This window comes from Diplotaxodon limnothrissa, linkage group LG1 (assembly GCF_057381915.1).
Source record: "Diplotaxodon limnothrissa isolate DT_005_m linkage group LG1, D_limnothrissa_male_GT1.1, whole genome shotgun sequence".
Classification (NCBI taxonomy): Eukaryota; Metazoa; Chordata; class Actinopteri; order Cichliformes; family Cichlidae; genus Diplotaxodon; species Diplotaxodon limnothrissa.
Genome location: NC_140596.1, coordinates 42054299 through 42069316, shown reverse-complemented (window position 1 = coordinate 42069316; position 15018 = coordinate 42054299). Strand labels below are relative to the sequence as shown.

At 42.5% G+C, this 15018-nt stretch overlaps 1 protein-coding gene across 1 annotated transcript in view; it reads left to right on the top strand.

The window, feature by feature from the left end:
* cemip (cell migration inducing hyaluronidase 1) overlaps nt 1-15018 on the top strand; it is a 105413-nt gene that overhangs the window by 29200 nt on the left and 61195 nt on the right. The window contains exons 6-9 of the mRNA XM_085358853.1: nt 412-482; nt 625-720; nt 5700-5821; nt 11446-11593. Of these exons, the coding sequence (XP_085214979.1) occupies nt 412-482; nt 625-720; nt 5700-5821; nt 11446-11593 (437 nt within the window). The remainder of the gene's footprint in view (nt 1-411; nt 483-624; nt 721-5699; nt 5822-11445; nt 11594-15018) is intronic.

Here is a 15018-nt window from a genome sequence, read left to right as displayed (position 1 = left end):
TTTTAGTTTCAGAAGTCATTCCCTTGCTGTCACTACTTCTGAGAGAACCTCATCCTGTGAATGCAAACGCAGTTGCATTCACAGTTGAGTTGAGCTGTCAGCACAATGACAGCATTATTTTATTGGTCTTGTTGAATCTTGAAACAAGATTTGAAAACTTTGGGTTCTGCAACATGGCACACGCTGAACCTGTGAAAAGAACAATCATTATTGGCAGTTCTTAGTCCAGACAGTTTTGCTTCTGGCTCAGCTTCATTTCTTATTCATTTCATCTCTCGCTTCTGTTCTTTCTGTGCCTTCTGTACATTTTTTCATTCCACTCTCTGCCCTCGTTCTACTGCTTTCATCTGTCTGATTTGCTACCATTTTCTGGCTTCTTTCTTCATATGCTTTTTTTTTTGTTATCTACAGGCATCCCTGGACCTTTATAGTGACAAAAGGTGATGTGTCTTCTGTTGTGGAGGACACTGCTGTCTATCAAGGTAGGAATTTTTTTTTTTTTTTAAAAAAACCTAACCCTGCCACTAGCATGATTTTAATGGGATATGACATGATCAAAGCATTTTTCATCCAGGAAACCCAGCAAGTTTTATGTTACGGCACTAACAGCATTTGTTGTAACAGGGACTAAGGCGTCTTCAGAGGCCCGGAGCGCTCAAGTTTTTCAGTCAAGTTTTGGGGAGCATTTCACCGTCACCGCCAGCAGCCAGTGGGTCCAAGGTAACTCTGCGGACACATAGCCACACCAGTGTTTCTTTCTGAAAAGAATGGGAGAGCAGATACACAGACAAAAGTATGCAGCGCCTCAGTGTCTCTCAAGATGTTAAACACCACTTAGTTTTTATCAGGGACACACTGCCATCCAAAATAAATGCAGCAGAAGTCATTTGGATTTAACCACAATGGTACCCAAAGAATAGGGGCAGCCAAAGCAACAGGTTTTACTGGTGCACTAATATGAACAGAGCCTTTTCCCTTAAAGAGCCTGTTTCCAGTGCTCTTTACCTTGCTAGTTATACCATATACATATATATCTCCCAAAACTTGCACTAGTGACCACAAACCTTTGTTACAGTCACCCACAAGGGTAGCCCAAACAGTTCCCATTATTACCAACTAAGCATACTAAGCTAACTAAGTAATGAACAATGGTTTGTTTTTTTGTTTTTTTACATACAGTGGCTTGCAAAAGTATTCGGCCCCCTTGAACTTTCCCACATTTTGTCACATTACAGCCACAAACATGAATCAATGTTATTGTAATTGCACGTGAAGGACCAACACAAAGTGGTGCACACGTGAGAAGTGGAACAAAATCACACATGATTCCAAACATTTTTTACAAATAAATAACTGCAAAGTGGGGTGTGTGTAATTATTCAGCGCCCTGAGTCAATACTTTGTAGAACCACCTTTTGCTGCAGTTCCAGCTGCCAGTCTTTTAGGGTCTGTCTCTACCAGCTTTGCACATCTACAGACTGAAATCTTTGCCCATTCTTCTTTGAAACAGCTCCAGCTCAGTCAGATTAGATGCACAGCGTTTGTGAACAGCAGTTTTCAGATCTTGCCACAGATTCTCGATTGGATTTAGATCTGGACTTTGACTGGGCCAGTCTAACACATGGATATGTTTTGTTTTAAACCGTCCCATCGTTGCCCTGGCTTCATGTTTAGGGTCGCCCCAGTCTCAAGTCTTTTGCAGACTCCAAGAGGTTTTCTTCCAAGACTGCCCTGTATTTGGCTCCATCCATCTTCCCATCAACTCTGACCAGCTTCCCTGTCCCTGCTGAAGAGAAGCCCCCCCCCCCCCCCCCCAGAGCATGATGCTGCCACCACCATATCTGACAGTGGGGATGGTGTGTTCAGAGTGATGTGCAGTGTTAGTTTTCCACACATAGCGTTTTGCATTTTGGTCTCATCTGACCAGAGCAGCTTCTTCCACATGTTTGCTGTGTCCCCCTCATGGCTTGTGGCAAACTGCAAACAGGACTTCTTATGGTTTCCTGTTAACAATGGCTTTCTTCTTGCCACTCTTCCATAAAGGCCAACTTTGTGCAGTGCACGACTAATAGTTGTCCTGTGGACAGATTCCCCCACCTGAGCTGTAGATCTCTGCAGCTCGTCCAGAGTCACCATGGGCCTCTTGGCTGCATTTCTGATCAGCGCTCTCCTTGTTCGGCCTGTGAGTTTAGGTGGACGGCCTTGTCTTGGTAGGTTTACAGTTGTGCCATACTCCTTCCATTTCTGAATGATGGCTTGAACAGTGCTCCGTGCGATGTTTGAGGCTTGGGAAATCTTTTTGTAGCCTAAGCCTGCTTTAAATTTCTCAGTAACTTTATCCCTGACTTGTCTGCTGTGTTCAAGGTTCAAGGTTCTTTATTTGTCACATGCATAGTTATACAAGTATAACACACAGTGAAATGTAGCCTGACACGCTCCTCGACATGTGCAAAAAACATGTGCAAAAACTTCATGGTGTTGTTGCTCCCAATATTCTCTTAGACAACCTCTGAGGCCGTCGCAGAGCAGCTGTATTTGTACTGACATTAGATCACACACAGGTGCACTCTATTTAGTCATTAGCACTCATCAGGCAACGTCTATGTGCAACTGACTGCACTCAGACTAAAGGGGGCTGAATAATTACGAACACCCCACTTTGCAGTTATTTATTTGTAACAAATGTTTGGAGTCATGTGTGATTTTGTTCCACTTCTCACGTGTGCACCACTTTGTGTTGGTCTTTCACCTGGAATTCCAATAACATTGATTCATGTTTGTGGCTGTAATGTGACAAAATGTGGGAAAGTTCAAGGGGGCCGAACACTTTTGCAAGTCACTGTATGTAAAAAAACAAAAAAACAAACCATTGTTCATTACTACTTACTAATTGTACGATCGCTAGCTTAGCCTGGTTATGTGTAATTTGAACGTTTAAACGAATTACATATTATAGATTTTGGGAACATAACATAAGCCACGTGGACACTGAAGACATCAGAAACTGCTGTAAAATGGAAGAATTCCCACATGTGACCGAAATGGAAGCATTCACAGAACAGAGCAAGATGTAGAAGTAGCTGAGGTCATGAAGCCAGCAACACGTTACATTTGTTAGCAGTTAAGAGAAGGAAAAACATCACTTTACTACACTCCTGTGATCACCACACTGTCCTCCTGGAAAGTTCTAGTTATCAGCTGTTACATGCTGTGGGGCTGTGCTACATCTTAGCAGTTATCTTGGCTGTAGCCACATGGCTACTCTAGAATGAAAGAAAGTCTCTATGCTCCATGTTTTTTAAAACATAGAAACATTTTCCATCAAACTGTTATATTGTTACAGGCTGCCGGGGTGCAACATAGCTAACACAAGCAAAATCTTCATGCTTTTGTTTCAGGCAGACTGGCTCATGTTATTGACACTGGGTACTATTGTTGCACTGCAGACACACAGAGGTAGTTGTGGCAGCTTCTGACCAGTAAATGTCCTGCACAAGTGTTGCAATGACACATTGTGCTATAATAAAAAACTACTTCATATCTGAAGGACTTCTGTGTTTAAGATTCACACTACAGCTTAGTGCAACGACAAGGCAGAACATGTAACAATATTATTACAGGGAAATATTAAATTCCAAGTAGAACCTGGTGTTCTTTGTAAGTATCTATGCAGTGTGGTGAGATACAATAAACACACCCAGACAAATCCTGGCATCCCCACGATACTCTGAGCATTGCTTGATTGCTGTCCATCTTCCAGGCCAGGCTGTGTTAGCTACTATCAGCTTACAGTCTGGTTGCTTTGCTAATTAGCTGCTCACCTCACCAACAGGCAGTAACATTTTCTGCTGTCAAAAGTATTTTGTAGGGACAAATATACAAATAAACAGCCCATCCCCCCCTGCTTGGAGTATAGACTCAGTATCTCGACTCCAACCTCTGTCGCTGCAACATTGGTGTTACAGAGGAATATAGTCAGTAAACTGTGTTCAATCAAACAAAGTGCAGCAACATATTGCTGACATAGACTATATTTGCTGTGTCAATAAGCTATGTTAATGCCTCGTCAGTGCTACATCTTTTCAGTGGGAAAACAATGTTTGTGCTACATAATGTCTCTCCAGTCAGATCGTGCAGACAGAGAAAAGGCGTTGGTGAAACAGAGGTGTGCGACATCATCCCGAGGTCTTGCTCAGGAAAAAGCTACATTAAATCTGTGTGGGTAGTACTAAGAAACAGAGAAACAATCGCTTCCCAATATGCAAACACCTACCACTACCCACACAGAGGATATACATCGGCAATATATTGGTGTGCTAAATAGGTAGCGTTAGTAGGTAGTTGAGTAGTAGTCAGCAGAGCTTCAGGGCCGTCCATAGTCCTTCATTTAGCTCTTTCAGCCGTTTATTAAAGTCTTCATCAGGAGTGGCAGAGGAGTTTCTTATAAAAAAAATAAGGGCCAGAGCTCTGCTTCCTCACAAAGATGCACCTCAGAAAGAAGACTTACACCAGATCAGGTTCCCTTCAGTTCACACAAGACCATCAGGGTGTCTGATCTGGAATCAAAGGTCTTTCCTCTGACACAAACTTGCCCAAAGCACTTAATCATTTCAAGAGTCTGTTCAGTTTGGAAATCTCGTTCTTTATGATCACCTTGTTTAATTTTCCCAAGATTTTACGCCTGATGCCCTTCCTGACGCAACCCTCCTCATTTATCTGAGCTGACTCGTGGTTCTCTTGGGTGGGTTAAAAAGAGACATGCAGATGGACAGATGGCAGCAATTTTTTCAAAAAGGATAGAAATGGCTTTGTTGAAAACATACTTTAAGAAGAGGGAGGAACATAGGATGACCTATAAGAGTGGATAACGGTGCATACAGGTGGACAGAAGGTGCAATCTCAAAGAGACAGGAGACTGCAAGCTGCTGTCAGGCAACAATGTAGTTGGTCAGCATCAGATAGTAGTCTGTAGGATAACTCTGGACATGAAGAAGAGAAAGTAAGTGAAGGCTGAGGCAAAGATTAAATGGTGAAAGGTTGTAATAGAGTTCAGCGAGGACACTAGTCAGCACGCTGCACAGCAGCACCTGCAAAATATGGTCATTCTTCAGCTGTTGCCAGAGAAATCCTGGGGATCCCCACAACGCTTTGTGTTGACTTAAAACAGAAAATATTTTTAGCATTCACACACCACTGAATGCACCAGAGAGCAACATGCGGTTAGTATTGTGCCCGAGGATATTTGGTACGCAGAACAGAGCAGCCAGGAATCAAACCACCAACCTCCTGGTTAGTAGGTGACCTATTCTAACACCCGAGCTACACCATTTATTTTCTTAATCATATGAGCTGATCTGATATCAGTCTGGGTGGAGTCCTTTTTTCTCCCCGTCTTTCCTCATATTGTGTATTTCCATTGTTCTACCTCTCCGACCCGTCTTCCCTATGTGATGTTTGTGTAATGTATGTATGTTCGGAAGGGTAAGATGGCGCTGGTTGCCAGCAGCCTTAACCCAATTTCCTTCAGGATCAGTAAAGTATTATCAATCAATCAGTATGTCGTTATGTCAGCTCAGCTCTCCAGTATTTCATTTGGGCACCGGGTATTCTGTCCGAGCTGTAATTGATTGGTGATGTCATCCCCACATCATCTTCCCACCAATATAGAAGTGTGTGTTTGTGTTTCTTTGTGTCTACAGAGGCAGAATGGTCAAACTGGTTTGACAGGGATGATGAAAGGGGATCTGGAGACTGGGAGAAATTGTCTGATCTGCATAAAGCCTATCCAGACCGCCTATGTAGCAGCCCGCTGGACATTCAGGTAAAGATATTCTTAGAGAACAACACAACCTAACTTACAATAAGTGACACTTTCATTAGGAGTAAGACAATGCAATTAAGCATCAATACGCTCAAGAAAAAGAGGAATCTAAATGAAATGAGTTTCTTTCACAGAAAATACTAAGAAATAAATTCAGTGTGTATTTCACGATCCAACGTTGGTTCCTAAAAGTTCAATTTAAAATATTACTACTGTCCCTAATTAAAAGTTCTCACTATTAATGTGTTAATGACTCCATCCTTGCATCTATGCTTGGATGTGTGCGTTAATGTTAACTTGCTGAACTTTACTGCAGTGCATCCAAAAAGTATTCACTCGTTCCACATTTTGTCACGTTACAACCTCCAAGTGGATGGAATTAATATTTCATGTCAAAATTCTACATATGTGACATAATAAAAAATTGAAATACAACACGTGCATAAGTATTGCGTCCAGCTTCCACTGGTGATCTGTTGCAGCCATCTGATCATCTGTCAGATGTCTGCAAACTGATTGGAGTCCACCTGTGGTCAGCTCAGTGGGTTGGCCATGATTCAGAAAGGCACTCACAAAAGCTGAACTTTTTGGAAGGTTTGATTCCTTCGAGTCACTGAACAAACTGCTCCACACTTCTAAAGCATACCAGCTCCTTCAACCGTGCTGCCGTAGAGAATCCATCTGGAAATCATTCCTACCGTTGATATAAAGCCGTATAATAACTCTCTATTCTGTGACAGGTGAACACACCTGTCAGGCAGAAGATCCCAAACATATTTTTGTATTATACCCTCACGCAGCTGTTTTTCTTACATTTATTGTGTAGATATTATTTATTAATGCAAATTTCACTTCAGCAAGAAATATAACCCCCAGCTGTGCACCAGTCACACCAATCATATTAAGGCATATTATGTGGTTAGTATTGTAAATCACTGGTCTGACTTCACATGCATACTTGAGTAACATCCTAGTCTTAACCCATAGAGTTAACCATTATATCTGCACATTAATCTTTAATAGCTTCAACTCTTCTGCGAGGCTTTCCACAAGGTCTGTGAGTGTTGGAGAATTTTCGATCATTCTTCCAAAAGTGCATTTGTGAGGTCAGACTGACGTTGGCCTGGCTCACAGTCACCGTTCTAATTCATCCCAAAGGTCTTGATTCATGCTCATCAGGTAAACATATCCTCAAATCAGATTCTGTTCATCTGGATGTGGTGTTGTTTTAATGGCCACGTGAAGACAATCAACTTTCTGGGCTGAGGTCAGAACTTTGTGCAGGCCAGTCACGTTCTTCCACACCAAACTCACTCATCCATGGACCTTGCTTTGTGCACTGGTGTCCGGTCATGTTGGAACAGGAAGAGGCCATCCCTAAAGCTGTTCCCACAAATTTGGGAGAAAAAAAACTGTCCAAAATGTCTTGTTACGCTAAATCGTTTAGAGTTTCTTTCATTGGATCTACGTTTGGATGTCTGTAGGGACTGACTCTGCAGAAAGTTGGTGACCTCTGTGCACCATGCACCTCAGCATCCGCTGACTCCACTCTGTGAGTTTATGGGTCCTACCACTTTGTTTCTGAGTTGCTGTTCTTCCTTTAATTTAATTGAATGTGCTTAGATTTTTAATATTAATGTATGTTTGCCCATTGTGATCACGAGTATTGTTAAAAAAACAACTGTTAATCATAGTGGTGAGTGGTGTAAATCACCATAAAACCATAAAACAAACAGGAGGCTGAGCTATCACAAAGCAGCTTTTATTTAGTTGTCTGGTAATAGTTTGTGATTTGTTTAGCCTTTTAGTTTGAACTAGGGATGGTCTTTAATTGCATTGCTCATGGCTTTAAAATCGGAGCAAAGAGCTGGCCCCAGGAAACAAAATGAAACAAAGAAATGTGCTGTCCTATTCTGCAGTTTCTGAATTCCCTAAGAAGTGTAGAAATCTCTGTGCGACCTTCATACATTTTATACAGTCAGCTTGCTGTTGATATAATTCACCAATAATACTAGATCATCACTGACTGAAAAGGCATTTTATGCATCTCTTTGTAACCATCTTCCTCTTTCACGTTTACAAGGTCACAAGCTTAGATCTGTCACTGAACAGTCAATTTTCTTCAATAGAAGTAATTCTGCTTATATACAGGTTCACTGTCAGCTTGTACTACGCTTTAGATGATTTACAGTAACCCTGACATTATCTTGTACCATATCTTGATCTTCTTTTAGCTTCTCCCTTTAGGCGACACCACAGCATATCATCTGCCTCTGTCTTATCCAATCGCTGGCATTCTCCTCTGTCATGCCGACCCTCTTCATCTCCTCCTTCACTACATCGATTAAACTTCTCGGAAGTGTTCCTCTTTTCTCGCTGCCTGGCAGCTCCATCATCAATGTCCTTTGCCCATTATATCCACTGTCCCACTGCACAAGTCCAAACCATCACAGTCGTGTCTCTAACTTTGTCTCCAAACCGCTCAATTTGAGCTGCTGCTTTTAATCTTGTCGATCCTGGTCACTCTCAAAGGAATTGTTTGCAAATTCAAGTCTGCCACCACCAGCTCAGCCTCCAGTCTTTTTGTCAGTACTACTGTCTCCAAACCAGACATCATAGCAAGGATACCATCTTTCACTCTTGCTGCTATCCCTCTGTCACAAATCACCCCTGACACTCATCTCAACCCACTCCACCTTTTGGATGGCATGTATTTAAACTCATCTACCTTCGCTACCTCTTACCCCTTGCTTTTCCACTGTTACACCTCACTCTCATTCACACGCATGTATCTGTCTCGTTTCGGCTGAGTTTCATTCCTCTTCTCCCTACAGCATATCTCAACCTCTCCACTTGCTCCCTAGTCTCATTACACATCACAATATCATCTGCAAACACCGCAACCTACGGAGACTCCAGCCTGACCTCATCTGTCAGCCTCTCCATCAGTATTGCAAACAGGAAGGAGATCGCAGCTGATTCCTGATATGATCCCCTCCTCACCTTGAAGTCATCTGTCACTTCTTTTGCACGCCTTAAAAGTGTCTCACTGTCCTGCACCACCCTCACATACTTTTGTGCCACTTCTGACTCCCTTATGCAGTACAAAAGTTTCTCTCTGAGCACAATACCATATGCTTTCTCTCGATCCACAAGACACAGTGCAACTGCTTTAACTCCTTCTGACCTTCTCTACACTTCTGCATCAGCACTCTCAAAGTAAACATCTAGTAGTAGTAGTAGTGGCCTGGAGCCATACTGCTGCTTGCTGATCTTTTCATGTATCCTTAACCTGCATGTCATGTGACTTTTCCATGTTATGTAATGTGATGTTTGTGTATTGCATGTACGGTCTAGGTATCTATCTTAATTTCCCCTTGGGGATAAATAAAGTCTCTCTGACTCTGACCTACATCATTAGCCCCCCAAGCCCAGGGGTTTTCTTTTTAAGGTTTAAGTCTTTATTGTCCAAAGAAAACTTTGGACTCTATGGATAAAACAAGGGAAATTTAAAATAAAATCTTTCTCTAATACTAGATCAAAGTAAGACATAAAAATAACTCTGTTACACTTAAAACACTGCAAAAGGAAATCAACCTCCTCACTGGATGTGCCACAAACTGTAACCTTTCAAATATAATGGCAAGTTTCATTTCAATAACAGATGAAGCCTGATTTTGTGACTAAAATAAAACCATGCTAGTAAATTGCCCCCTGGAGGATAGCCCAAAAACCTTGTAGCAATGCTAAAGTCAGGTTAAAAGTGTCTCAGTGAAGAGTCACTACACCGGGGTCAGCTGAGGCTGCTCCTGTGAGCAGTTGTCTTTGGCCAGTTGGACGAACAGATCTGTCCTCAGTCAAACATGGCTGCAACATGAGTGTACTGCTGGGACATGTCACAGCCAGCTGTTAGCTTTCCATGTGATGCCAGGCCTGCAGTTCTGGCATGCTGATTCCAACAACCATACTACCAGTTCCCTTATGTCTCTTTTGTTCCTTTGCTGAACTGAACTTAAAAAAAATAAATAATTAGTTTTAGGTTTTCTGGCTTTCTTTCTTATGAGGGGCTTTAAATGATGAAGATTTAGAGAGCCCGCGTGCCTCTGAACAGGTTCACGGAAAAAATGACAACGTCTGTGTCATGGTCGGCTGTGTGGCAGGCAGGAGTGGTGGACCCAAAATGCAGGACTCTTAGGAAACGAGGTTTCAACTGAAAATGCAGCTTTATTGCTGGAACAAAACTTCAACATAAAATAAAACTCACAAAAGCAAACAAAACTCTAAACTGAGATGCAGGACTGGAAATCAACACACAGCAAGTGAGGGTGAACAGCCGTTAACGACACAACGCTGACACAAAGACACACTGGGCTTAAATACACTGAGGGAGTCATCAAGGAATTAGAGACAGAAGGGGGACACAGCTGGGAGAAATAAGACCTAACGAGACAGGGAGAGCAAAGCCGGAACACTGACATCAGACAGGAACAAGAACCTTCAAAGTAAAACAGGAAACAAAACACTTTACTAAGACACGGACTAGACAGAGAGAGACAGACTTGACACTGACCAAAGTCTACTAAATAATCATCATAATCAAAACAGTATCACTGATAAATCAAATCATAAATCATAATCTAGAAAAACACCAAAGCATGAAAAACAGAAAGCTGGGTCAACATGACCCAGAACCGTGACAGTCTGTTTTCCTAAGTTTGCCGTTCTCATTCTAAAACAGCAGGATCTCTAGTTCTAGCAGCCAAGTGGTGTTCTTCCAGTATGTTGTGTAATTTGGGTCAAATTTGTTTTGGATTATCTGACACATCCCGAAGGTATGTGAAGAGGCTCAGTGCCAGATGCTAAATGTCTATACTTTCCTCTCGCTTTAGTGGTCACAGCACAGTTTGCTGAGTTTAAGAGGTCACAGTTTTATTATTGCCCCTGTTGGAAAGTTTAATCAGAAGCAGGGATTTACAGCAATTGAAACGGTCAAGCAAAGGTTACCACATAAATTTATAGATTATCATTAAATAACTGAAACCGCATATGAAAACAAGGAGAGTTGGCAGTTTGTGCTACGCTGGCCTTTCCGCTGTGTTGTTCCATGCTGCTGCACCACTTTCCCCAGCATTGCTGTTGGGCCCCAGTACCTTATCAGTAGGCTAAAATAATTAAGTAAGGTGCATGCTATTCTTTCTGTGACAGCTGTTTGAAAATGAATGAGGTTAGAGTTCCAAAAATGTGTGTAGGACTCTGCCCAAGTAAGTCTTTGTGTCTAGACAGATTAGGAAGCCGTGGAACACTGAGGACTAGCCCTGTATGCTGGAGGCCTTATGAAATTCCTGCTGTTTGCCAATAACATAAGCCAGCCAGCAGACAAATTTCAGATGTAGTTTATGAAAACAAACAAGTTTAGAAGCCACCCAATAAAAGAAAATGTCCTATTGCCAAGTCACCAGACATTTCTCTGTCTTTTTCTCTCAAGCTGTGAGCAAGCATGTTGCCCAACATTTTGAGACAGTCCTCTTGAGGACAGTTGACAGCTGGAATAAAACCAACAGTGTGTCGCAAAATGTAAAAATAGCACTTTTTATCCACGTGTCTCTCATGTTTCCACTGTCCAGGCTGAAACCCATGACGGCATTCCATCCAACCAGACGGGAGATGTGATCCACAAGAAACACAAGGACTATGGCTTTGTCTGTCTCAACAAAGACCAGACTCATGGCCTGTGTCACAACTACAGGGTCCGCTTCCTCTGTGGAAAACTAGGTATAATCATTTGACTGTGTATATTGTGTTTATACCTTTAAGCGTAGCACGAGTATATATTTTCCACTCGTAGACTTCTTCTCACAGTACACCATACCCCTGCATTTTTGCCCTGTTTCCCTTCCTTAAGAATGGCTTCTTGACAGCCACTGACATCATTTCTGACGAGGCTTTGATAAACTGATGGTCCAGACATAGCTCGCAGGTCCTGCATCAGGTCTTTTCTTATTTCTTAAGAACACGAATTTCAGGTATTGATCATCTGTAGGTAGTTTTCGGCCTGCTTTGTCTTTTGTTTTTCATTTTCCTTCATTTTAAGGATGCACTGCAGACCAGGCTGAGATATGCCACTTTTTGGGGTAATAGCTCTTTGGAATCACGTCGTTGGTATAGAAATACTTTATTCCTGCCAGACTACATTGCCTTTGCATCTTTTGTAGATTCAACAAAATAGATTTGAACAAACTATATATTTTTGTGACACACTTCTAGCTACAAAGATACAGTTTAAAATTGTTTATGTTCAAGAAACCAGTTTCAGGTGATTTAAGTTGTGTGACAGGACACATCATCATTCTGGAAGCAGCAATCAGAAGATGGGTATACTGTTGTTGTAAGGGGAGGGTGAGAAACAATACCCAGGTAGGCTTTGGCACTGATGATGGTCACTTGGTACTAAGGGGTCCAAAGTGTGCCAAGAAAATATTCCCTATACCATTACACCACCATCAGCTCTATGAATTTGTAATAAGCCTGCTTTCATGTGGATTATGCTACGTTCAGAGCATGCCTTCTGAATATGGCAACAGAAATTTAAACTCATAATGTTATGTTGTTCAATTTTGCTACCCATGCAAGCTGTAGCCCCGGTTCCCCCTTTTTGTTTACAGGGGTAGCACCGAGTGCGGTCAGTAAAGAGAACATCAACATATTATGTTTAGAGCCCTTGTGCATACCTTGGTTGTAACAAGTGGTCATTTGAGCTAAAGTTCTGTTGCTAACAGCTCGAATCATTCTGGCCGTTCCGCTCATGCGATGTCTCATTTCACTAAAACAACTGTGGCTAACTGCATATTCTTATTGTTTTAGACCATTCTTTATCAACAAGAGAACTCGCTGTGCAGGAAAATCCCAGCAGATCAACAGATTCTGAAAGCCAGCCCATCTGGCACCAACAAACAAGCCACATTTAAAGTCATCATCACCTTTCATCCCCAGTCTGATGGTCTATTTGAACTTCAACGGGGCTGCTGACCACGTCTACATGTCACATTGAGTTGCAGTCGTGTGATTGGCTCATCACATCTTTGTGTTAATGAGCAGCTGAATACAGTGGCCACTGAGTCTATATAGACATACAATCTTGTTGTGCTTCAGAGAACATGTTCTGTGGGGGCGGGCTGCTATGACTGGAATGCATGGAGCTCCATCTGTGCAGAGATTTACAGTCCTTTGTCTGGACTTGTCCCTATATTTTTGTTATATAGAGATGGGCTTTCGAGTGTTGTCTTTTGTCAAGGTTGACAGTGGCTACAAGCACTCTATACACTCTGTGATTTACCCCGCAAACACGCTCCCACAACGCATTAAACTACAGTTGTAGGCTAGCTGTCATTCTACGAAAGCGTCTGCTTGGCTTTTCTCTGAGCTGAGGATGTGATCTCAGGAAAAGATTTATTCTGGTTAATAAGTGCTTTCATAACTTTAAAGACTCAGTTGTTTCTCAGCTAAAAATCACAATATTAGAACCAGTCCATTTACCATTCACCCATTACAAGCAGGGAAGTGCAGGGCGGGAAAAGCTAACACAGAACGTCCAAAGTCTGCAGTTCAGAAAGTGTTTTAGTCCTCACAGACTCCTATTTCAAAATGCCCAAACTTACACCAGTGAAAGGCATGTTTACAGCCTGCTGCAAAAAGCATTTTTGACCTCCGTCACTTCTTCCATCATATCTGGTGTGCCAGTGGCGGCGTGTGGTTTGTGGCTCAGCTGCAGGGAAGGGGTGGAGCAGTATGTTCATGGGGGCAGTGCCAGAGGAGGCCGACTGGCACAGCTGTCAGCCATCACACCAACCACTCCTTCCCTGTTTAGGTAGCAGCCGGGTCCTGGTGGAGAGAGCTGTGCGGTGTGTGTGAAGAGGGCAGCGGAAAAGCTGCGTGTGAATCAAAACACTGTTCTCCTGAGTGCCGGGTCCTTCTTACCACAGCCTCACTTCCATCAACATTTTAAGTTATTTGACAAAAGATTACTGCTGAATTTACACTTTCTACCATCAGTTTGACCTTGTCTGTAAAACCATATCATCAGCCTTCAGGGACATTTATAAGGTGTCTATACAGGGTCCATGTGTGACCATAAGTGTCAGAATCAGAAAGGGTTTTATTGCCAAATGTTGAGCAGGTTTACAACATTAGGAAATTGCTTCGGTACTTAGTGCGAAACATACTGTTAAACAAACACTTAAATAAACATAAAATGTAATTTAAAAGTGCTAAGCAGATAGATATATACATGTTAGTGGTGGGAACAGTCATACGGTTATTGTTCATGAGTCCAACATGAGGGGAAGAAACTGTTCTTATGGCGAGAGGTTCTGGTGCGAATGGACCGGAGCCTCCTGCCTGAGGGGAGCAGGTCAAACAGACTGTGTCCAGGGTGAGAAGGGTCAGCTAAGATCTGAGCTGCACGCCGCAGTGTCCTGGAGGTGTACAGGTCCTGCAGAGATGGGAGTCTGCAGCCAATCACCTTCTCAGCAGAGCGCACAACACGCTGCAGTCTCTAGTTAGTTTGTTCATCAGGAAATAGGCCCTGACTCTGTGTAGAGAGTAATTTGTTACTCTGCTCATGGCATTGTGTTACTCGTTGAGGTCCCCTCAGATGTATTGTGAATTAATTGCCAGGTGACAATATAATGTGAAATCTTTAATTGGTTCTGATAACCAATCCCTTTCCTAACAGGAGCCCAGCTGTAGACCTCCAGTGTGAGAACACTTCATTGTCAAAGTGTGAGGACAGGGAATGATGATTAACTTGGTAGTGCTAGAAGTATTTCTGAGGCATTTCAGAATTCAAGCAGTTACATAAGAGCCTCAGCTTCACCTTCACATATACAGTTTTTAGCAGTTAAAGGCGATGGGGTTTTGTCATCATCCTGCTGAGCGGGCAGAGGCGGTGTGGATGCCAAGGTTTGTGAATGCGATAACTCGAGAACGGAGCACCAGAGGACTTTGAAACTGATACCACAGGTGTATCTGCTAGAAACCTCAGCTTAGTTCTAATCTCAGCGACTGTGAGATCATTCCTGCGCGTGGCCTTCTACCTGCACATCTCCTCCATCTAACACACTGTAAACACTGCAGTAGTTGCACCCTTTCTGCACACGCGCTTTTCTACTCAGTAATATTCCCGTCAATACTATAATCAC